The 22,481-nt window shown below is 63.3% G+C and overlaps 1 protein-coding gene across 2 annotated transcripts; it reads right to left on the reverse strand.

Annotated features, from left to right (window-relative positions):
- Positions 1-420: 420 nt before the first annotated feature.
- On the reverse strand, positions 421-21,633 carry GLIS2 (GLIS family zinc finger 2). 2 transcript variants are annotated; one of them, XM_072751403.1, is made up of 7 exons: positions 21,495-21,633; positions 6,324-6,566; positions 5,358-5,530; positions 4,493-4,669; positions 4,277-4,410; positions 4,071-4,189; positions 421-3,124 (listed from the first exon to the last, which is right to left on the reverse strand). In XM_072751403.1, exons 2-7 carry the CDS (start codon positions 6,493-6,495, stop codon positions 2,325-2,327), a joined length of 1,575 nt encoding a protein of 524 aa, XP_072607504.1. In that variant the 5' UTR covers positions 6,496-6,566; positions 21,495-21,633; the 3' UTR covers positions 421-2,324. The 2 variants fall into 2 exon arrangements, with proteins under 2 accessions (XP_072607504.1, XP_072607503.1); XM_072751402.1 differs by lacking the exon at positions 21,495-21,633 and adding an exon at positions 20,198-20,328.
- Between the last annotated feature and the right edge of the window lie 848 nt (positions 21,634-22,481).

Raw genomic sequence — 22,481 nt, forward strand, 5'->3', positions numbered from 1 at the left:
AGCCTTGGGCCCCTGGCTCTGTCACAGGCCACCTCTCCTTGAGCTGGGTTTCAGTCCAGCATCTCTGGAATCTGGTTGGAATGTTCCAGTGACGCCGGGAAAGAGAAGCCTTTGCCAGACTCTGGTTGGACTGAGGCCAGTGAGTTGTGTCTCCCCCAGAAGTGAGATGCTCACCAAAGTCACAGCAGGTGGTGGCAGGATGAGGACCCGGACCCATGATGCTTCATCCAGAATCTTCCATCTCAGTGCCCTCAGGACCTGCTCCCTCCCAGCTCCCAGGAGCAGGTCTGGCCGTTGTGGCATCCACAGGGTTGGAAGGAAGCCCCAGAACAGGGCCCGTGCTGACCCAAACCAGGCACGGGGCAGTCAGTGTTCTCAAGAAGGGCGGCTCCGCTCATGGCACAGCCAAGACAGAAACCATCTTTGCAACTCACTTTTATTGTTTCTTTATAAACTTCCTCTCACATGGAGGAATATATTGTTATAGTCATTAGCTTATCTCTTTTTTTTTAAACTCTATGCTAACAGCAATGGAGCCAAGAGGAGGAAAAACATAAGCTACGATAGAAAGGCACTTAGAACCTGTTAAAATACTGATATCCTGGAATGTGCAACAACAAACCCACAACAACAACACGTACACCAGCCCTCTCGAGCCTGGTCTGTCACCAAGTCACATGCTGAGCTAATGTCACCTTTCAGTGCCCTGTTCCTCTGCTCCCTGGGCTTGAGTCTCAAAGCCCTCACCCCCAAGTGGGGACTTAAGGCCTGGGTCCTGGGGGGCCCAAAGAAAGGAGACCAGCTCCCTCCTGCTTCACTCACAGCCCCTTCAAGGGGCAGAGCCAGCACTGCCAGGCCCTGTCAGGGCAGGCCGGGTCAGGGTGACCCCTCTAGGACAGAAGGGCGGTCCAGGAAAGGGTGGAGTCTGCAGAGCTGCTCAGAGGAGCAGCTGGGAGACCCTGGAGCTGCTGGGCTGCTGCCACCACCACTGCTGGCCTGCAGCTCCCTGTTCTACAGCAGGGGAAATGGAGTGCTTGGTCATGTGGCTGTGGAGCCAAAAGTCCTGACCGCCAGGCCACCTCCAGAGGGAACAGCAAGGGTGGGGGTGTGCCTATGCTGAGGCCCCCCGGGCCTGGCAGGATGGGGCAGTGGAACACCAGCATCCTTAGCTTATTCTGGCCCATGCCCTGTGGCGGGGGGGGGGGGGGGGGGCGACACCTCTAGGACAGAGGCTCAGTTGGGAAAAGACAAAGGAAACAGCCATGTCGTAAACCCTGGGTTCCTTCCTCTTCCCCCTTCCCAACAGAGGGGCCCTCCCATGGCTCCACCACCCCCAAGCCCAGGGTTTTCAGTTCGTGGCCTCTGGAAAGCTCGCAAGCCCAGCACTGACCTGGAGCCCTACCTTCCCCCATGTGCCGCTGTGACTTGGCACCCCCAGAGTGGGAGCTGTGCCCCAGCCTGGGATTGTCCCCAGCCAGCCTCCCACCTACTGAAACCCTGCAAGCCTCCAGAGTCCCTTGTGCTGAGTAGCACTGCCCCAGGCCAGGCCCTGCCCCACCATTCCCTGAGCCGAATGAGGGCCCAGGGTCCTGGTGTCTGGCCTCCTCACTCAGGGCTCCCTGAAAGCAGAGGGAGGAGGCCCAGCAGAGAAGGGGCAGGGGAGTGGTCAGCAATCCCCTCGCTTTGGAGAGCACCCAGCCCAGAGAAGGGGCCGACCCTCAGGTAGTGCTGGCTGGTTTTGGATGGGCTAGTGGTGAGGGGCAGCTGGCAGAGCGGGCCTCCCTCTCTGAGGTTGGAGGCACCTTGTCATAGGGATATGGTGGCTTCTTCCTGTGGCTTTGCCTGCGTCTGTCTTTCTCTCCCTCTGGAGAGTGGGCCAGAGGGAAAGGGGTCCAAGAAGCCCCCAGAGCAGGGGCCCAGAGAGGCTAGGCAGGACGGGGACAGGTCTAGCAGGTGGGCAAGGCAGGGAGGGAGGGTCACCGACCCAGGCTGGCGACTGAATGAGGGAGGCACCAGGGTGGGCGGGCTGGGGGACCGAGGGGGGGGGGCAGGGCAGGGGGAGGGCCAGAGGTGAGCAAGGCCTCAGCACCCAGGAGCACAGCCCTCCCTGGCTGGCAGGGCCAGTTCCCCCTCCGGAGCCTGGGACACCACCAATGACCTTCTAGCACCATCCTTGCTGCCCAGCTTTGTCTGGGGCTGGGTCTACCGGGGGGCGGGGGGGACACAGCCACCCAGGCCCTGGGGGCAGGAGGACATTATTGCTATTTCGCAGAAGACTTTCCGTTCGTCAGGGGCAGGGCCGCAGGTAGCTGTCCGCGGGGCGGTCAGTTCACCACTGCCGGCTTGAGCAGCACGGAGCCTGGCGGGATGACCACCCAGCCAGGAGTGAGTGCCTCTGGGCTGCTGGCTGCGGAGTTGACGCCCGTGGACAGGTCCAGCACGGTGCCGGGCAGCAGGGACAGTCCGTCGGGGCTTGGCCGGGAGCGGCTGCTCTCCGTCCTCTCAAGGGGGGTCTTGCGGCCCTCCATGCCCAGAGACCTGGCGGGCACTGCCCCACGCCCCTTCTCCCCCTCGGCCTTGCCGCCAGCGGAGCCAGCGAGGAGGGAGACCACAGGCAGGCCCAGTCCACCAGCCCCAAAGGGTGAGGGCAGCAGCGGGTTCTTGGCCAGATTGAGGGGCAAGACCGGGCCCGGCAGCCCGGGGCCCATGCCCCCTGCACCCCCACCACCCCCACCGTTGCCACAGGCCAGGGCACTGAGGTCAAGGGGGCCAGGGGCCAGGGGGAGGGGCAGGCCGGGCAGGCCCGGGCCTCCGAAAAGGGCAGCGGGGTTGGGGATGATGATCTGGGCTCCGCTGACATAGGGGCTGCCATCAGGGGTGGGCAGCGGTGGTTTGGGGGGCGGGCGCAGTTGCAGGAGCTCTTGCTGCTCGTGAGACACGAAGTGGCCGTGGGCCTTGATGTGCTTGCGCAGCGAGCTGGGGTCCGTGTAGCGCTTGTGGCAGCCGGGCATCTTGCAGTAGTAGGGCTTGTCCACGTAGTGGGTGCGCGTATGCTTGAAGCGGTCGCTGGAGTTGGAGTAGCGCTTGTTGCAGCCCTCGTAGGGGCAGACGTAGGGCTTCTCACCTGTGGGGCGGGGCGGCGTGAGGGGCCTCTCCCCAGCCCAGTGTCCTAACCCCCACCCACACGCTGGGCAGCCCCAGGCCCCCCACCCGACACCAAGACCTCCCCGAGAGCGCGGACTGTCTGATGTGGGGGACGGTGTCCCCAGCACCCGGCACGAGATCTGATCCCGGGTGGGGACGGCGGGGCGCAGCCACAGAAGCCAGCCCTGTGTGCCCCCGGCCTCCGTCCTGTGCTTTAATTTGTGGATGACGTGACCGCTTCAACCCACAAATCTGTGTGTGTACTCCCGGGAAGACCCACTGGGAGGCGGCCCAGGTCACCCCCGCGAGACGGCGCCCTGTGCTGTATTTGGTCCTGGCTCAGCAGAACACCTTTGGGTCCACGAAATGGCCACTCGCGGCCCTGAGCCTTTGAAGTGCGGCTGGCCCAAACAGAGATGGGCTGTGAGCGAGGGGAAAAATACACACCAGGTTGTGACTCCACAACTTTGTACAAAATAATTCCAGCGTCTCATTGATAGTTTTTTTTAATATATCGGATTCAAGAAAATATTTCATTACAATTCATTTCACCTATCCCTTTATCCTTTTTTTTTAATGTGGCAATTAGAATTATTTTAATTAAAAAAAATTTTTTTGGCAATTAGTAAATTTAAAATTAGGTGTGTGGCTCTGTTCACCAGTGCCGGCCCCACAGTGTGCTGGAGCCCAGTGAGGAGCAAGCACACACTGCCTCCCAGGTGGCAGCACTTGGACGATCACATCCTGAGTGCTGAGTGCTCCAGGGGTGGATGTCGAGGGTCGCACCCACAGGAGAGGCTTCAGCCAGGAGTGGCACTTGGAACAGGACTGCTAAGCAATGAGACTGCCCCCCTCCCCTCCGCCGCCTCCTTGGATGCGCAGGATGCCCAGCCGCCCAGCCCCTGCCCTCCAGCCCAGCTCCTCACCTGTGTGCGACCGGTTGTGGATCTTCAGATTTTCCAAGCGTGAGAAGCTCTTGCTGCAGGTAGGGCAGCGGTGCGGCTTCTCATTGGTGTGTGTGCGGATATGGATGAGCATCTTGTACCTGCTCCAGGGAGGGCACAGGGGAGCTCGGTTCAGCTCGCCTGACACCCGAGCCCCTTCCCCCCGCCCCCCTCTCACCCTCCTTCACCTGGCGTTGAAGCCTCGGCCATGGCGGGCACAGCCCTCCCAGTGACAGCAGTACCCTGCGTCCTTCTCAGGCTTGACGTGGTAATCGTTGACGTGATCCACCAGGTCTTGTAGGAGCTCAAAGAGCTGGTTACACTGTGGGGCCAGGGAGAGTTCTGGGTCTACATGGGGCTGCCCTGGCCCTGGCCCCAGCCCCAGCCTCCGCCCCCCCACTCACCTTGGCCCAGCGACACACCAGCTGTTTGGGCAGGGGTAGCTCTGGCGAGAGGCACTTGTCCTTGGGGGTGGTGAGGAAGGAGGAAGCAGGCAGGTGCAGGGCCCCCCCGGAGCCCAGAGGCAGGAAGAACTGGAAGGAACTTGGGACGCCATCCAGATAGCGCAGTGGCTGGAAGTCCTGGGGAAGACGGGAAGGGCAGAGCTGTCAGTGCTCCCACCCGGGCCAGTGCACCCAGACCCCCTGTGTCTCCTTCTGTGGCAGGTTGAGTCGGCCCCCAGGGTCATATGTCCCTGTACCTGTGGGTGTGACCTTAGTTGGAAATAGGGTCTTTGCAGATGCAGTCAAGTTAAGAAGTCATACTCGGGGCACCTGGGTGGCTCCGTTGGTTAAGAGTCTGACTCTTGATTTCAGCTCAGGGCATGATGGCAAGGTCGGGAGATCAAACCCGGCTTCGGCTCCACCCTGGGCCTAGATCCTGCTTAAGATTCTCTCTCTCCCTCTCCCTCTGCCCCCCACCCCTGGTCATACTGGATTGGGGGGCACTAAATCCAGTGATGGATGTCTTCATAAGAGAAAGGGAGATTTGAACTCAGAGACACACAAGAGAGGGAAGAAGGCAGGTGACACCAGAGGCAGAGGTTGAAGTGACACAGCTACAAGTCAGGGAACACTGAGAGCCAACGGAAGCTGGAAAGAAGTGAGGGAATAATCTTGCCCAGAGCCTTGGGACAGAGCACAACCTTGCTTCAGGCTTCAGCTCCCAGGACTGATGGAATAATACCTTTCTGTTGTCCTAAGCCACCTAGTTTGTGGTCCTTTCCAGAAAACCAATCCACCTCTTCCAGAACCCGCATGCCCTCCTTACCGGGGCACTGGGCACTGCAGGCAGGTCCCCATTGCCCTGGCGCTCGGGGGACAGCGAGCTGCTGCCATTGGGAGAATCCAGCCCAGATGGCGGTGACAAGCTGAGGTCCACCAGAGGCGCTGCCGAAAAGCGTCCCTCGACCTTCTCAGGGAACTTGGGGTTCAGCAGGAAGCCTAAGGGAGAAGCACTATTCAGGGATGCTGGAGCTGAGTCCTCTGAACCACCCTCCCATGACCCTGGGAGCAGACCCCAGCCACACCCCAAACCACCCCAGGACCCCAAGCATCTGAGCAGCCACCTGCACAGTTGACCAATGTGACTTTTGCCGCCATGAGAGGTCAGCCATTGGTTAAGACCAGAAGTGGAAAGTACCCAGTGAGCAGGAATTGGAAGCCAGGCTCCTGGCTCGCTGTCACACTGGCAGGTAGGGACCTTTCTGACTCCTCCTGGGCCCCTTCCTGCCTCACTGCTCCCTGTGTAACATGAGTGGTTTGGGCCAGGCTGCTTCCAGAGCCCTCTAGCTCAGACATGGAGGTCTGGTTTTCAGGATCCAAGGAAGCAGAGCAGATGTCCTGAGCCCCAAGCACCCCCTGAGAAGCACTTGCTGGGCTTGGTCCCCAGTCTCCCCAGACCTGACTGACTGGTTATGCTGCCTTGAAGCCCAGGAGGTGGGTCACAGGGCCTTTGTCACTGCTTGTGAGCTGCCTGCTCCCCTTACTAGCTCCTCCATGTCCTCTCAGAGGCCTGGTTTGAATCCTGGCTCTGCTGTGCCAGCTTCATGAACTGGGCAGCTGCCTCCCCCCGGGGACAATGTCCCCTCCAGAGATGGAGAATAAAGGGACAGAGCTCTAAGCTGAAAGTCGTGAGGGGCCTGGTTACGTCCTGGGGGATACACCCCAGACGTTCTTCCCATTGCTATGGCTCCATCAGGGCCTGGGAGCCCCAGCCCCACCAGGGGTGCTGTACCTGAGGGCGGAGAGCCTGGGGAGCCCGGCGTGGGGCTGTCATCCACCAGGCCGAGCTCCCTGTGCAGAGCTCGATGCCGGACCACACTCAGCGTCCTCTCCCGCTTTTCTCTCGCCGCCCGGAGCTTGGTGATGCTCAGCTTCAGGTCGAGCGGCTCGTCCAAGGAGTGCATGGTGATGGGGGGCTGCGTTGGAGGTGGCTGCGGGCAGTGGGGAGTTCCCAAGCTGGTATTCAGGCAGGAACCTGGGGGAGGACAGGAGCTGTGCTGTGACACCGTGACCTCAGGCTTCTCCTGCTGCAGCCCCTGAAGCCGCCAGGGGAGGGAGGTGTGGATGTGCAGCAGCCTGAAGGCTGTCTCCCTGGGAAGGGGGACCTTCCAAGTGGCTCTGGCCCCAGGTCGCATGAGTGCCAGCCACCTACTGAGAGCTTCCATCTCCACTACCCTCAAGTCAGTTCTGGAGGCAAAGTTCAGAGGGTTCATTTTGCCATGAAAACTGATTTTTAGAGACACTGCCTCAGGTCACAGAGCTAAGAAGTGGTGGAGCTACCAATTGAAGGCCAGACCTCCCTGGAGCCGGTCAGTGAAGTCCCAAAGGTCATTTCTGACCGAGTGGAAAGTGGTGCCCAGAATCACATGCCCGGCTTGAGCCTGAGGGCCCAGAACCAGGCCAAGAGCGGGTGTCCTCCAAGGAAGCCACTAGTGGTTCTCAGCTACTGATCACAAGTGCTGCTGGTGTCGGGGCTCCCGGGCAGCTGTGGTCACCTCCAAGGGAAGGCAGCTGAGAGCCTGTCTCAGGCAAGGTGTGCAGAGCCTGGCCCAAGAGATGGGGGTGCAGACAGGTGCCCTTGCTCCCAGGGGAGGTGCTGAAGAGAGGTGCTGATAAGTCCATGGAGCCAGAGGGTTCTGAGCCGCCACCAGGGGGCAGCTGGGGACTGTGGTGCAGCCAGGCCAGCCAGGGACAGGGCTGGAGGGAAGTGAACCAGCTCTACTGGGTGGTTAATAAAATATATACCATACATCATTTTTTTTAGTGGTGATGATACTCTTTTATTAGAAGTTCTCACACTGGTATTTTCACCATCCCTTAGAACGTCTCAATGGCGTGATTTTCTTCACATACAAATGACCCGAGAGCAAGCAAGGTCAACGCTGTATTCCAAACTCAAAAGTTTTTCCAGGGGCAATCCTTCCACATGTGGTCAAAGTGTATCCTTGTGTTTGCTAATTGGGATGATAATAATCACCCAAAAATCTATCCGCTAAACAAGCCAAAACTATGAGACACTCCACGTCATTCACCATTCTTTCCACATTTTCATAACTTAATACAGAACATCCTTGTAACCGCCACATGGTACATGACCACACATTTCAGCTGTGTGCACACACACACACCTCTCTCTCCCCCCGTGGGAACCAGAGATGCCCACCCGTGTGCAGAGCTGCTTCACGGAGCTGGAAGGAGCAGGACAGCCTTTATGGCCCCACTCATCTTTTTTCCCGGCCACGTACCTCAGCAACTTTAAACAGTTTTCTCTGGTGCCAGGTCCTGGCTCATCTATCTCCCTTGAAAAGCTCTACTTCTGCCAAGACCCTCCAAGCACATGGGGACACAACAAGGCAGTCCCCTACCTAAATTAGGACCCTCTGCTTCTAGGACATTCCAAGACCCTACCAGCTACATGGCAACTCTCAGAGCCCAAGGAGGGGCAGCTACACTTGGTCGTGGGACCCCATCTGTGACCCGACTTGCCCCAGTTAAACTGCATTAGGTAGGAGCAGTCAGATCCGTTTGGATTTGCCCCCCAGGCCACACATGGGCCAGAGATGCCCATCAGGCTGCCACCTGGTCCTTTAGGAGCTCCAGACCCAAGGTGGGCAGGTGGGTGGGTGACAGTGATGGATGGACCTTGGGCCCTTCCACTCTCCCTCTGGCTGGACAGGGAGCTGCCCTCCGCCTGACCCCCTCCCCTTATGTCTGTCTGTCTGCCTATCCCTCTACCTGTTTATTTTTAGACACAGGCCCAGTCCAACCTCCCTGAAGCTCCTCTGTGCTGGGAGCCTGGAAGGGGAGGAAGGAAGTAAATATTTATGCTGATTAAGAATTCAGGAGCCAGGAAGGGCTGGTGGCCTGGTCCTTCAGCGGGCCTAGGGCCACAGCCTCCATCCCCCCCACCCCCAACCGGACAATGTAGCAAGATGGTTTGGGGACTGGGAATTTAAACTGACCCTGTGATTGGCATCCCTGCCCAGGTAACAGCCTTTTTGGCATCTGCCCTTCTGCCCTAAGCCAGAAGGGGTCCAGGGAGGAGCCCTAGACCCTGTTATCTTGTTCTGGAGATGTGCAGGAGACCTGCATCCACACACAATTAGGGAGGCCCCGAAAAAAAGGAGTGTGTTAACCAGGGTGGGGCAGGCACAGTGCCCAGGTGGGAGTGGGGACTCCGGTGCCCCCCTTAACCAGCAGGCCCAGTCCCCAGAGAGCCCCCCCCCCCACTTCCTGTCACTAGGTTTTGCCCAAGGAGGCAGAGCTTCATTGGAATGGAAGCCAGAACCCAGTCCAGAGGCCCAGCCCCCACCCCCCCACTCCCGGGAAAGGAGGAAGAAGCCACCCCAAAGGCGCACAGCTCTCAGCATCCCCAACCCTAGGCCGGCCCCACCCAGGCGCGTCCTCCCAGAGGTGGCCCCACAGCAAGGGGAAGACCCCCTGTGACCTCCCCTGTCCTGACCTTGGCCGACCTCGAGGCGGCTCCTTCCATTCCCCTCTCCCCCCTCCTCCAGCCTGCAGACGCCGGTTCTGAACTGGGGCTCTGCTCTTTGTTCTGGGGCCGAGGAGGGGGGCGGGCGACCGCCAGGGTGGCACCGTCCAGGGCTCGGCGGCGCAGCGGGGGCCCCCTCGGGAGGCGGCCCGGGCCAGCGCCCAGGCGGGGGGCGGGGCGGGGGACCCAGAGGGGAGGGCGGGCGCGGGGGGGGGGGGGGGGGGGGCAGGCGCGGGGAGGGGGGGGCGGGAGGCGGCGCTGAGGTGGTCGCCAGCCACGGCTCCAGCTGCGAAAGGAACTAATTAGAGCCCGGGGAGCGGGAGGAAGCGGGGCGGCGCGGGGACCACCGGCGGGCCGCGGCCTCCCGGGGGCGGGGGTCACCCCGAGGGTGGGCTGCACCCCCGCCGCCCCGCCGCTGGCCCAGACAATGGCCGCTATTGTGCGGGCCGCTGCGAGAGCCCCCGCCCCGCCCACCTGGGAGCCCACCCGCAGCGCGCACCGAGTGGGGGTGTCGGGGCGCTGCCGCCAGGGGCCCTCCTGGGAGCGCAGAGGGGGCGCCTGGGCATACCCACCCCCAGAGGCGGGCCAGCGCCCTGTAAGGTGGGGGGGAGGGACACCCCTGATTGCCCCGTAGTCCCCAAACTGCCCTTTCTCGGTCAGCCGTGGCCCTTTTGGCTTAGGACCCGGGGACAACAGCTCGGGATGCACCTCTTGAAGCCCAGTGGCCTTCCTGATCCCACACGGAGCGGGGAAGCAAGTCCCCAGCCTCCCCTGTGCTGCTTTGGGATCATCTCTATCAACACGCACTTCCCAAAGCTGGGGACACCAAGGGCCAGGCGGGCAGCAAGCCCACTGGAAACCCTGGGCACACATCACCCCACAACAGGACCAACAGCCAGTTGCTGACAGCCAGGGGAAGAGCGAGCACCTGTGAAGGCAGGTGCCGAGGGCCCCCCCATCTTACAGATGTAATCACTGCAGCTCAGGGAGGTTAAGTGACCTGTCCAGGGTCAAGCAGCTTGTCTGGGGCAGACCTAGATTGCAAGCCCAGGTGAGTCCAGAAGCCAAGCTCACCAGACCCTCTGTGCCCATGGATGTGTGCGGAGGGGAGGGCAAAAGCCCTCCGGCCTAGCACCCCATCCTTTCCCAGGGGTTTGTGGGAGTTAGGTACAGAGCCTAGGAGGGGCGGCAGGCAGTAGGTGGGCGCTGGAGGGGTGAGCTATGGTGGGGGGGGGGGCACAGGGAGGCTTGGAGAGCCGAGGGCAGATACGCTGCCAAAGCAAATGGCCCCCCATTCCTGGGAACTGCTGTGGCTCCCTCCCTGCTCTGGCCAAGGGCTCCACCCTCCTGGCAGCCCAGCGGCAGGGGCTGGGGCAGGGGAGACCTCACCCTCTCAGCACCCCCCACCCCCCTGAGTGGGCAGGCCCAAGTGCGGGTCAGACCACCGCTCTGCTACTTCCTGCCCAAGTGACAGGGCAAGTCACCTCCCCGCCTCACTGTCCTCACCTCGAAAATGGGATGATGGTAATAGTAATGAGAACCCTTCCTTGGGTTTTGGCTAGTGACGCACACATCCAGTGATTTCTTAATGTTTCCCATTATTATGTCATATTCAGCAACTGAAACAATGCTGGGCACGTAGTAGGTCCTGGTCACCCTTGTTGAATTAACTGTCACCATCACTGAACCGTCCAGCCTTGGCTAGTCTGGAGCTGTGAGGACAGCTCTGTGGGGTGACTGGCCTCCTGTGTCCACAGACAACACAGTCTCACGGTCACCTGAGCGCGCCCGGCCTTCATTTTAAGGTACAACTAAACAAGCTTGTGCCCCTCAGAGAGCCTCAGGCATCAGCTGTCCTGTGCAGTGGCCACAGCTGACCCAAGCCACCTTCCAGGGCCCAACTGCTCAAAGAGAAGGAGGGCGGCCCTGGAGGCCTGAGCAGCCCTGGGAGGAGCAGGCCTCCTCCCGGACCCAGGGGAGGGGCTTATCCTGAGGCCTCGCCCAGCCCCAGCGGGTCCCAGAAGAGAGAGGGGCCAGGGCAGGCCGCACTTCCTGGAAGCCCGAGGGGTTGGCCTTCCCTGGGAACCTCTCAGCAGGCAGGACCCTCCCTCCCCCATCCCAGATGGGCCCTCAGCCAGCCCTGGGGGGCCTCCCCAGATTCCCGTGGGAGGGCAGACCCCACCCAGGTGGGAGCACCAGCGCCCCAGGTGACCCAGCCAGGGGCAAGCTCTCAGCGCTCAGCTGTGGAGGCCTCAGGAAAGCCCTCAGGTGGGCAGCACCTTGAATAGCAGTGGGTGCCAAACCTCACTCAGGCATGTTTAGATAGCGCTGCCAGGGCCAGGCTAGCTGCTCCCAGTCCCCTGCGCTCTGGCCCATGGCTGTGGGGCCTCAGATGGGTCCCTGTGGCCCCCGTGAGCCTTAGTCACAAACAGGTATCACATAAGGTGTCAGGTGTCAGCTCACCGGCAAGTTGGGGACCCAGGACATCCCGCAGGGAGAGGCGGGCCAGTGCCTGGCATGCAGAAGATGCTGGCAACTAGTAGACTGAGGATTGTGGTTCCTGGCCCTGGGGGGGGGGGGGGGGGCGGTGCCCCATGCAATCCCTTGGCCTCCCCAGGTCACCCAGATACTTCAGCAGTGCTGAAGCTGGGAGGCTCAAGGCTGGCTTCCCCGCCCCTGTGCCCACCCCCTCACCAGTCCTGGCTTCGCCAATGCCACCAGGCTGGGGCGGGGGGGACAGTGAGGGTAGGGAAAAGCGACTCACTCATGGGCCCGGCCCACACATGCACACTCACACAGATGTGCATGTCTGTCCAGCTGCAGGGGCCAGCCTGGCACAGAAGCCTCCCTCAAGCCAGTGGCTTCCAGGCCCCCATCTCAAGGGCCTCCACCCCCTGCAGCCCGCCTGCCTGCAGCCACCTTTGCACAACTATGTCTGGTATTTTCCTGTCTGCCCAGCCTGGTTGGGGGGTGCAGGGGGAGAGGTGGTGCGTGGGGCTATGAGCACTGCCTGCACCTGGGTCTTAGCCAGAGGCGAGCCCGCCAAGCAGTCCCCACGCCCGCCCTCGGACTGGGAAGGGAAGGGCCGGGCCCAGGCTGCCCAGATCCCCGGGAGGAGCTGGCGCAGGGCTGTGGGGAGCCAGACAGGGACACACACCCACTGAGGCCTCGGCGGGAGCAGGCTGGGCCCTGCTAGGCAGCACTGCCACTCATGGTGGACAGTCAGGGCTGGGCACTGTGCCAGAACTCTCTGGGGCCGCCACAGGCAATGGCCAGTATCCCACAGGACGCAGGCGGGCACTCACTGCAGCCCGACATACAGGCACATGTATGTGTGTCACACCTGTGCCCCAACAGCATACACACAGGACACAGCATGTGACCAGCATCAGGCTCTGGGACCCAGCAGTTATGAGGAGCAGCAGGGATGAGGCCCGGGCCCCAAAGGGAAGGAAACACTGCACTTTCCCAACCAAGTCCGGCTCTAAGACAACCCTGTGAGTACCTCCCTGGGTCCTGGGGGGCTTTTGCCATGGCCCAGCCCTCCCACTGCCCTGGGACAAGCAGCAGGCCCTGGACAGCACCTGCCAACTCTGAGCAGAGGCTGGCAAGGCGGGCTCTGGACTTTGGCCCTTCCCTCCCTCTGCCTCATTTACCCCATCGCTCAGTTATGCATTCCAGCAGCAGGCCCTCCACCCCACTCCGTCCTGGGGGCCCACAGATGAGTGAGGATAAAAGGCGCCCAGACCTCGGTGGGGGAACAAGAGCAGGAGGGCTGGGGAGGGCTGCTCCTGAGCAGGGAGACATGGGATGAAATGCTGGGGCATTAGGTCCTAACTTGCTCTGCAGGCCAGACTGGCCAGTCTGCCTTGGGCTCACCATCTCCATCCATCCTCACAGCCCTGCAAATTAGGTGCTTGCCTCTCCATTTTCCAGAGGGGGAGATGGAGGCTGAGATTGGTTCAGTCACCCGCCAAGGTCACAGAGCTTTGTAAGTAGCACATCTGGGATTCACTACCAGGTTCCAAGGCCCACACTCTTTCTGGGCCCAATGCTGTAGAGGCCTGGACTGCGGCCCGAGAGAGCCTGGGCCAGGGCCTGGAGGGCACCGGGGAGCCATGGAGTGCTCTACACAGAAAGCACTCTCTCCCTTTCCAGCCCACAGGCTCCAGGCCTCAAGCGCTCCCCTGCAGCACCTCCTTTCTCAGGATCCTCCTTCTCCCATGAGCCCGATGCTCACTCATGGGTGCCAGGTCCCGTTGCACAACCTTCCACATTCCCATATTCTCCTCCAGCTGCCATTCCCCTCCTACCCCTTCCCGCAGCAAGTCTTCCCTGATTCACCCTCCCGGGCCTCAGACTCTTGCAGCCACGCGTGGGCTGTTCTTCCAGGGGCCTGACAGCTGAGCAGAGGACCTGCTTCTGTCCCCAGGCTGCCGAGGACAGTGTTCCCAGCCCTGCAGGGGCCTGTGCTGCCTGCCACACTCATCCAGGGTCCAAGTCCTCACTCGTACCATCATGTCACCAGCTCCTGAACGTACCTTGGGTGCCCAGCCCTACACACAGAGTGCCATGCGCACTGCCCCCCACACCCATCTTTGGCCCTGGCACTTACCCCTGCACCTGGCATTTAGAGCCTCACTCCAAGAAGGGAGTCCTGGAGCAGGTGAAGGCCTTGTGGAGCAGACCACCGCACTATTTCCCATGGCCCCCATGCTGTGCTAACTCCTCCCACTAGCAGGACCTGCGCAGTGATGCAAAGTGCTGGGGGCTCCGAGTCAGAAACCTGGCCCACCACAGTCTGATGTGGGCCAAGCAGTTTCCCCACCCGGGAAAGGGAAGCACTAGCCTAAAGTAGCCTGGAGCTTGAGAACCCTAACCACTCCCTGAACAGCACCATCGCACCTGCCCTCTCTGCTTTTCCTGAACACCTGGCACTCAGTGTGTGTTGGTTGAATGAATAAATCCATTTGTGGTACCCAGCAGCCAGGTGAGGGGGGTAGGTATGGAGGGGCTGAGGCCCAAAGAAGGAAGTGGCTTGCCCAAGGTCAAGGTGAGAGGCAGGGCCTGGGCCTTGACACAGAGGTCTCTTCCCCTGCAAAGGACCCAGGAGGAGACCTGGACGAGGACGAGGTGGCCACTGTTGCCCTGGTTCAGATGGGATGACTGGCAGGGCCCAGTTCCCCCAGCTTCTGTCCTGCCATGCCCACCCAGCGTGGCGCAGAGCCCACCCCAGAACAGCCAGCAGCCAGGCCCAGGAACTCTGGACTCCACCCCCAGCCCCCCACTACCCCCTGCCTGCAGCCCTTTCTCCTTGCTCCCCCCCTCCCGTGCCCCTCCCGTGCCCCTCCCCTCCTTCTCCAATTCAGCAGCAAAGCAAATCTAGAAGCTGGGGGCAATCTCCAAAGCCAAAAGGAAACAGCCACTGGGTAGGGCCCTGCCAGGCCCGGCCTGCTTCAGGCCCTTGGGGCCCATGGTCCAAAGGACCAAGCAGGGTGACCACTAGGTGTCCTGAGGTGGTGCTGCAGTACCTGCCTGGAGGAGGGTGGGGCTGGCAGTCAAACAGCCAGCCATGCTGGGGGGGGGTGCGGGGGGGGGGCTGGGGGGGGCAGGCTGCAGGCAGAGCTTTAGAACAGGCAGGACAATGGAGGGCCCCACAGCCCAGGGGCAGAGACATCACAGCTCAGGGTCAGTCAGCCTGAAAGTGTGGGGCTGGGGGCTCTGGATGCAGGAGGCACTGGCCCAGGGGAGAAAGGGCTCAGGCAGGCCGGGACTTGCCAGCCAGATCCAGCTGGACGATGGGATGAAGGGAGAGAGAGAGGCTTCCCCAGACGCAGCTGCCCCCATGTCAGGGCCCAGTGTCAGGCCATCCTGCCCTTCTGCCCCTGCAGTGCATGTAGGGCCTGCGGTGGATGGGGGGGCCTGGGGTGGATGTGAGACCTGGGGCTGATGGGGGGCCTTGGGAAGATGGGGGGGCCTACGGTGGATGCGAGGCCTGGGGTGGATGGGGGCCTGGGGTGGATGGGGGGCCTGGGATGGATGGGGGGGGCCTGAGGTGGATGTGGTGCCTGTGCAGAATGGGGGCCTGGGGTGGATGGGGGGCTTGGGGTGGACGCAGGGCCTGCGGTGGATGGGGGGCCTGCAGTGGATGCCGGGCCTGGGATGGATACAGGGCCTGCAGTGGATGGGGGGCCTGAGGTGGATGCAGGGCCTGGGATGGAGGGGGGCCCTGCGGTGGATGCAGGGCTGGCAACAGTGGAGCTGAGGGGATTCCCAGGTTGAACTGACGTTTCAGGGGCCAAGGCCAGACTGCCTTAGGCTCCGGTCCCTCTCTGTCCCTCCCTGACCCCAAGTGACCCCAGGCCGAGCCCTTGAGTCTCCAAGCTTCAGTGTCGCCGCCACCGCCACCCCCACCCCCCGCCTGCCCCCACCAGCCACCTCCTTACTTCTAGGGTCCCAGGGGGCACTAGCCTGTGAGTGCGTCTGTGTAAAGGAGACGCGACCCTCTGTCAGCTGGGCAGGACTGCTTTCCCAGGGCTGACTCAGGCAGGTCTGCAGCCTCCTGGGGCCTCTGAAGCCTCCCACCCGCCCTTGGCCGTGACTGGAGAAGGGGGCCCAGGGCTGGGTCAGTCCCCTCCCCGGGCAGCCATCTGCCAAGGCAGGAGTACGTGTGCACACACATGTCGCACGCTCCAGAGCGGGGCCCTCCCTGTGGCGGGTACTACCTGGCTTTTCAGGCCTCGAAGACAAAGGGCCTGAGGAAGCCCCAGCCTCTCCCCCGACCCCCAGTCACAGCTCTAGAAGATTCTCAATCCCTCTGCCCAACCCCCACCAGGGGCATCTGGAGCAGATAGAAAGTCCCCCCCACCCAACACTGGAATCACTTCATATCTCTGTGCCCCCCAGGCTCCTCCCAGCCTGACCACCAGTTCACCAGAACCCTCCATCCCATCTGGGAGGGAGAGGAAGAGAGGAAGGCCAGAGCTCCAGGCCTCTGCCCTGCACGGCCTGAGGGAGCGTGGAGAGAAGCATCCTGGCCAGGATGGCAGGTCAGGCTCCGTAGAGGCCTCCAGAGCACCCCTGGGAGGGTCCCACAGCACCACAGCTGCAATGGGAAGAAGGGCCAGGGATCCCCGCAGACCTGGGCCAGGCCTCACCTCCCCGTGGAGCAGTCTGGAGCCAAGGCCAGAAGGATCAGTACCAGAAAGGGTGGAGGCTTGGGGGCCCCATGTACACAGCTGCTAGGGCCACCTTGGGTTCCCCTCAAGAGCAGGATCCCTTCTTAAACCAGGTGGGAAACTGGCCACCAGATAGCACCCCCCAGCCCCCCAGCCAGAGCACACCCAGGAACTTGGGCCCAGATGCCCACTGGTCCTGCCCCATCCTAAGGCTTTAGTTTCTTCATTTGTCAACAGTGATCAATAGATCTTCCTCACAGGGCTGATGTGACAATTTCAGGTGACAGATGTCAACACCTGCAAAGTTCCCTGGGCCACTGAAGGCAGTGTGCTGATTTTTTCGGGGAATCGAAAAAATCAGGCTGTTCCCCAGGCTGTTCCATCCCCTGACCAACGTTGGCAACCTATCCCTGCCTTCCTAGGGGCCTAAGCTGGCATTCTTATTAGTTGGAGAGACAGCAGGGGTTTCCAGGGCTGAGCCGGAGGCAGGAGAGAGACCAGGGTCTCTGTGCTCCAGGCTGCGCCCCTACACAGAAACCCTCACAGCACACCCTTTCCTGTCCCAGCAGCAAAGCTTCAACCCTGGCTGGTCAGCAAAGCACCAGAGGTCCTACCAGAGGTGCACGATGCCGCATCCCCGCCCCCAGCCACACCTGAATGCACCAGGGTGGCGCTGAGGCGGCCACCTTAGAAGCCACTGGGGCAGATGTGCAGATCCCATCTCAGAGAGGTGCCACCCCGGCACACGTCTGGGCCGCACACCCTTCTGGCTGCCCTGATCTCACCAGCCAGGGATCCTCCCCAACTCTGGATGAAGGGGGGACCAGCCGGCACCTTCCGCCAGTCACCCCCTGGCCTCGGTCATCTGTGTGAAATATAAAACGACAATAATAATCCTGAATAGAGGGAGGCTTCTCTGCAGCCCCGAAGAGACCTTCCCCGCTATTCCACCCAGCTCGGGGCCTCTCCACTACAAGCCGAACTCCCTGCTTGGGTGAGGGGCCTCCACAGGCTCCCCTGGTACATAACCTGGGTGTACCCGAGGGGAGAGCCAGGAGCAGCCATCTCCCCCACCAAACCCCAGGGCGCCTCCCAGAACCAGGGCCCCACCCCGACGCCTCCCAAAGAGCTCAACTGCAGGCCCCAGCCCCAACATCTGGTCCCCCAGGCACAGCCGTCGCCACCCTCCCTCATCCTGGGATTGCCCCCAACTCTGCCCAGCACCCGTCCCCACCCCCTCGCCCAAGTGGGATTCCAGGCAAGTCAGGGTGGATGAAAATGCACATGGGAAAATGTCAGGAAAACACATTCTTCCTCCTGTACCGCAGTTCAGACCCCGGGAGGATTAGGTGGCAGGAGACACTCCCACCGCCTGGGGCCAAGGCCAGGCCAGGGAAGGGGGGGTGGGGGCGGCAAGGTGGGGTGAGAGGGCTGCTGGCCCAGGCCCCCAGGAGGGGCCCTGGCAGGGCTTTGTGTTCCCGCAGGCCAGTCTGCCCTCCGAGGGCTCTCCCAGCGAGGGGAGCCCAGGCACAAGACATGGCTGTGGCTACCCATTCGCAGCTGGCTTTTTAGAAACAACAAAAGCTTTGGGGGGACGCGGTTCACACGATTGTTTGAAATGAGGTTTTGGGATGTCTGTGGCATCCAGTTATTCATACTGGCTCCACCCACGGATAATTGAGAGTTGGCTTTTGTTGGCCTGACCCCACTTCTTAGCACCCCCCCCCAACAAGTCTTCTCACAGACTCCAGCTCGGGAAGCTCACCTTGTCTGACCTCTTGGTTTTATGGAAGAGGAAACTGAGACCCAGGAAGGGGTGGGGTGATGGGGGGTGGTGGGCAGCCGGCCCAAGGACCCCTGGGAGTTGGTGGCCTGGCCCAAACTCAAATCTAAGACATCAGATTCCCAGGCCAGGGGCTTTTCCCAGTTACCCTCCAGGCTGTGGCCTGGCTCTTGTGAATCCCCCAAAGCCACGGACTCTAAAAGCAGTGGTGCCTGGAAGTGGGGTGACTCACTGTCTGGCTTCCTGGGGCACCCCCTCCCCATCAGTGAGGGAGGGACTGGCAGGTGTCCCTGTGTAGAGAGCCAGGAGGAGGGAGAGGCCCCCCAGGGGACCTAGGCCAGGGTCACTCAGGGGCCGAAGAGCCCCAGCTGGAGGGATTTAACACCAAAGGTCAAAGGTCACAGACAGGGAAGGGCAGGCAGGCTCTGGGGGTCAGAGGGTCAGCGCTAATGGCAGCTCCGGAAAGGAGGGGGAGGGTAAGGAGCTAAGGAAAACAGGGCTGCTTCCAAGGGGTCCCCAACCCCCATACACTGTGCCCCAACGCCCTGGCACTGCCTCTTCCTTGGCTGCTTGCAGACAGGGCCAAGGAGAGCTGGAGGTGGGCTGTAAAACGGGCAGGGCTGGAGCTTGGAAGAGGTGTCCTGGGAAGGGCTCCCCAGGTGCAGCCCCTCCCCCAGAGTGGGCCAGGGCCAGCTGGGAGGCCCAGCCCAGGCCCAGAGGGGAGAAGGAGGAGCAGAGGGGGAAGGCTCCGAGGTCACGGGGAGGGATGTGTGGGCTGGGCTGGAACAGCTGTGGCGCTGTGGCACCAGGAGTGGGGCTTGGAGAGGGCTGGGTGGGTGGGCAGAAGGAAACGGCCAGTTTCTCCTTCCCTGAGCTTGGGAACTGAGGAAGCCCCTGGGGGGGCAGGGTGTCTCCTGCGGGTCTCTAGCATCAGCTCGGCCCCAGCTTCCCTGCCCCAGCTTCCCTCGGGGCTGGAAGACCCTCAGGAAGGCTGCCTCGAAAGCCCACAGCTCGGGCCCTGGCCCTGGCCTAGACGGAGAGCCACGAGAGCCCAGGCCTTGGCCAGGTCCCCGGCTGGCCTGGCTGCCCCCTCAGTGTCAAGCGTTCCCTTCAGAGCCAAGATCCTGGGCTGTGATGGCTGGGGGCCCAGGGCTCCTCCCAGGATCCCTTCCCGCTTCCCAGGCCCCAGGGCAGGGCCAGGATCCCTGCCACCATCACTGCCCCGGGGGGCCAGGCCAGGCGGGCCCTCCTGGACAGGCGGACGGGCAGCATGCTGCCCTGCTGTGGCCCGAGGACCGGACCCGCCAGGGCAGTGTGCCAGGGCCTCCAGGTGCCAGCCTAGATTCCAGCCCCAATCCAGGGGGCCTGCGGGAAGCGGGGTGCCGGCATCTCCCTCCCTCGGGATGCACCTGCCTCACCCCTCCCCCACTCCTCCAGACCCTCCTGCGGGCCGCCGGGTCCCCTGCCCCCTTCACTTGGCCGGGTTCTTCTGCTTCCACGCAGACAGCAGTGGACGGACAAGTGCCAGCCCGGCCTCCGGCTCCCGGTCCTGACCGCGCAGCACCCCTCCCCGTCCCGACCCCCAGGGACGCCTCCCTCCCTCCCCCCCCGCCCAGGAAGGGCCCAGGCTAGCCCGGGGCAGCAGGGGGGAGACTTTCCCGGACGAGGGAGGAGACACCTTCCAAACCCCGTCCAGGAAACAGCCCGGCGCAGCCGTGGGAAGGGGCGGCTGCCCCGCGCCCCAGACAACTTCGTGCCCAGGCTCCGGGGCCCCTCCCGGCCCGCAGCGCGCCCCCTCCGCGGCCGCCCAACTTCCCCGCCGAAGTTTGCTCCCGCCCCGGGCCCGGCCGCGGCTCGGCCCGGCCTCCGGACGGAGGGAGGGAAGGAGGGAGGAGAAAGACGGAGACGCGGAGGGGACGGGGCCGGGAGCCGGCGAGGGAGGGAGCGCGCGAGCCCAGCGAGCGAGGGAGCGAGCGCGGGGGCCCCGGCGAGGGCTCACAATGGCCCGGAGCGAGGCGAGGCGCGGACGCGGGCGGCGGAGGCGACCCTCGGGGCCCGCGCCCCCGCGCCCCCGCGCCCCCGCGCCCCCCGCGCCCCCCGTGGCCGGCCAGCCGGGTCCCGGCCCCACGGCGCGACGCCCCGGAGCTTCCTACCTCGGCGGCGGGGGCGGCGGGCTCCGGGCTGCGGGCTCCGGCGGTCGGGGGGCGGCGGGGGCGCGAGCGGGGGGGGCCGGGGCGGGCGGGCGCCGGGGCGCGAGGCTCACGCGGCGCGGGCTCCCCTGGCTCGGCCGCCCGGCGCCCGGCCGCTCCGCCACATCTGCAGCTCCGGCAGGGAAGGTGGCCGCGGCGGCCGGGCCGTGCGGGGATGTCTTGGAGAGGGAGGAGGAGGGAGGAGGGAGGCGGCGGGAGGAGGGCCGGGCGAGCCTCGGAGGAGGGGGAGGAGGAGGGGCGCGGGGGGCGGCCTCGCTCCCTCCTCCCTCCCCCGCTGGCTCCCTCGCGCCCGCCCTCCCTGCAAACCCCTCTCGCCGCGGCGGCCCCAGGCCCGGGGCGCCAGCTGCCAGGCGGGGCGTGCGCGTCGGGGGAGGGGGCGGCCGGGAGCCGGCGCGGGGCCGGGGGAAGGGAGGCAGCGAGGGCGGCGGGGCCGCGGCGAGCGGCGGGCGTCCCCCGGGGCCCCATCCCCGCGCCCCCCACCCCCGCGCAGCCCCGCCCCCGGCCCGAGGGCAGCGCTGGGACACGGCCGGGAGGTGGCCTGGGGGGGGCGGGGGCGCGGGGGAGGGATGTCCCGCCCTCGGGGAAGCCCGGGGAGGGGGCGGGCGGGCCCAGAGGAAGAGCCCCGGAGACGGGGAAGACGGAGGAGGTCGCTGCGGCCGAGGGGGCGGGGGGCCCCTCGCCTCCCCCCCGCGGGGTCACCTTGGCCAGGCCCCCCGCGGCCCCGGGCGGCGGGGAGGGCGGCAGGAATGCCTCTCCGCAGGCCCTGATTTCTCCGCCCAGCCCAGTTCCAGGAACGCGCGGGCAGCGCCCGGCGGGCAGAGGCCCCGGCTCGGGATTCGGGGAGGCGCAAGCCGGGGTTCGAGCCCGGACGGGAGCCCCTCCCTCGCGTCCCAAGCCGGGCTGGTCCCCCCGCCCCCCCCACCCCCCGTGCCCTCGGGACGGGCAGGACGAAGTCCGGCCGGGAGCGGTCCGGGCTTCCGCTCGGCCCTAGTCTTGGTCCTAGCGGTTGGGACTACCTGTGTCCCCAGCCCGAGCGCTGGGGAGCCTCGGTCGCGCCCCAACCCTCCGCGCCCCCTCCGCGCCCCTGCGCGGCGCCCGCCGTTAGGACGTGGAAGGAGTGGGTGCTGGCGAGGGCGAAAGCCCCGCACCCCCCTAAGCTGTCTTTTGCCTCCCGACGTTGAACCAGACTCGCGTTCTGGTGTGTCTCGTTTGGGCCAAGCTGGAGCCCCTGCCCAGTTACCTTCTCGCCGCTCTGCGGTCGGGTGGCAAATCTTGGTTCACAATTGGCCTCGAGGAGTGCAGGAGAGGAAGAGCATCCTCTGGTAGGTGAGGCATCTGACTCCGGGTGCATCTGCTGCCGCTGTCCCCCGCCAGCGCCTGAAGCCGGCGGGTCTTGATCATGCAGCATCCTCAGCTCCTGGCACCGCGCTTTGCACCTAGTAGGTGCTCAAGACATTTTGCACTGATGGATACAGGGTAGGTGCTCCTTACATGTTAAGCGAATGTACATATAGTAGGTGCTCCTGGCTGTTGCATAAATGGACACAGAGTTCCTGCTCTTACATGGACACACAGTAAATGCTTATGATATTTTGGGCAAATGGATACATAGATGGAGCTTATGATGGTTGCATGAATGCACACATAATAGGTACTCATGACTTACAGGAACAGACGCAGAATAGGTGCTTATGAATTGTTGGGTGATACATGAAAGGCCTATAAGCCCCGAAAGTAGCGATTTGGAGGTGACCTCCTCTGCCCCCACCCCACCCCGATTTCCCTCGTGTGGGTAATGTGGAGTGAGACCTGGTTAAATATTAGCCGGCAGATGGGCCTGGGGGCAGGCCAGCTTTGGGACCCAGCACCTTCCAGGAGGGGGCTGTTAAGGGCCGACTCTCCCAGTCCGCCGGGTGCGTGGGGAGGGGAGGAGGCTGAGGGCCGCAGAGCGCCCCCTCCCGGCGCCCGGGATCGCGGCGATTCAGGCTGCTGCGGGGCCCTGCAGCTGGAGGCTCAGTGTCCTTCAAGCTCGCCAGGTCCGGCTCAGGCCCCCCGGGAATCTGGGTATATTGAAAAAAGGTAAGAAAGAAAAAAAGGTGCACAAGGGGCTATTTCTTCAACTGTTAATAACGCTTATGGCGTGCCTGCAGGATGCCAGGCACTGTGCGACAGTGGAGACAAAGGTGAACAACCTCAGCTGTCCTTGCCCTCAGGGGTCCTAAAATCA

Source organism: Vulpes vulpes, chromosome 3 (genome assembly GCF_048418805.1).
Source record: "Vulpes vulpes isolate BD-2025 chromosome 3, VulVul3, whole genome shotgun sequence".
In the NCBI taxonomy this organism is placed as follows: Eukaryota; Metazoa; Chordata; class Mammalia; order Carnivora; family Canidae; genus Vulpes; species Vulpes vulpes.

What these genes read in the sequence shown, in the direction of transcription:
- GLIS2 (XM_072751403.1), bottom strand. Translation starts at nt 6,495, where the DNA reads ATGCACTCCTTGGACGAGCCGCTCGACCTGAAGCTGAGCATCACCAAG. An exon ending in CCCAGGCTCTCCGCCCTCAG is followed by an intron (nt 5,531 to 6,323) that starts GTACAGCACCCC and finishes CTTCTCCCTTAG; the next exon opens with GCTTCCTGCTGAACCCCAAG. An exon ending in CTGCAGTGCCCAGTGCCCCG is followed by an intron (nt 4,670 to 5,357) that starts GTAAGGAGGGCA and finishes CGTCTTCCCCAG; the next exon opens with GACTTCCAGCCACTGCGCTA.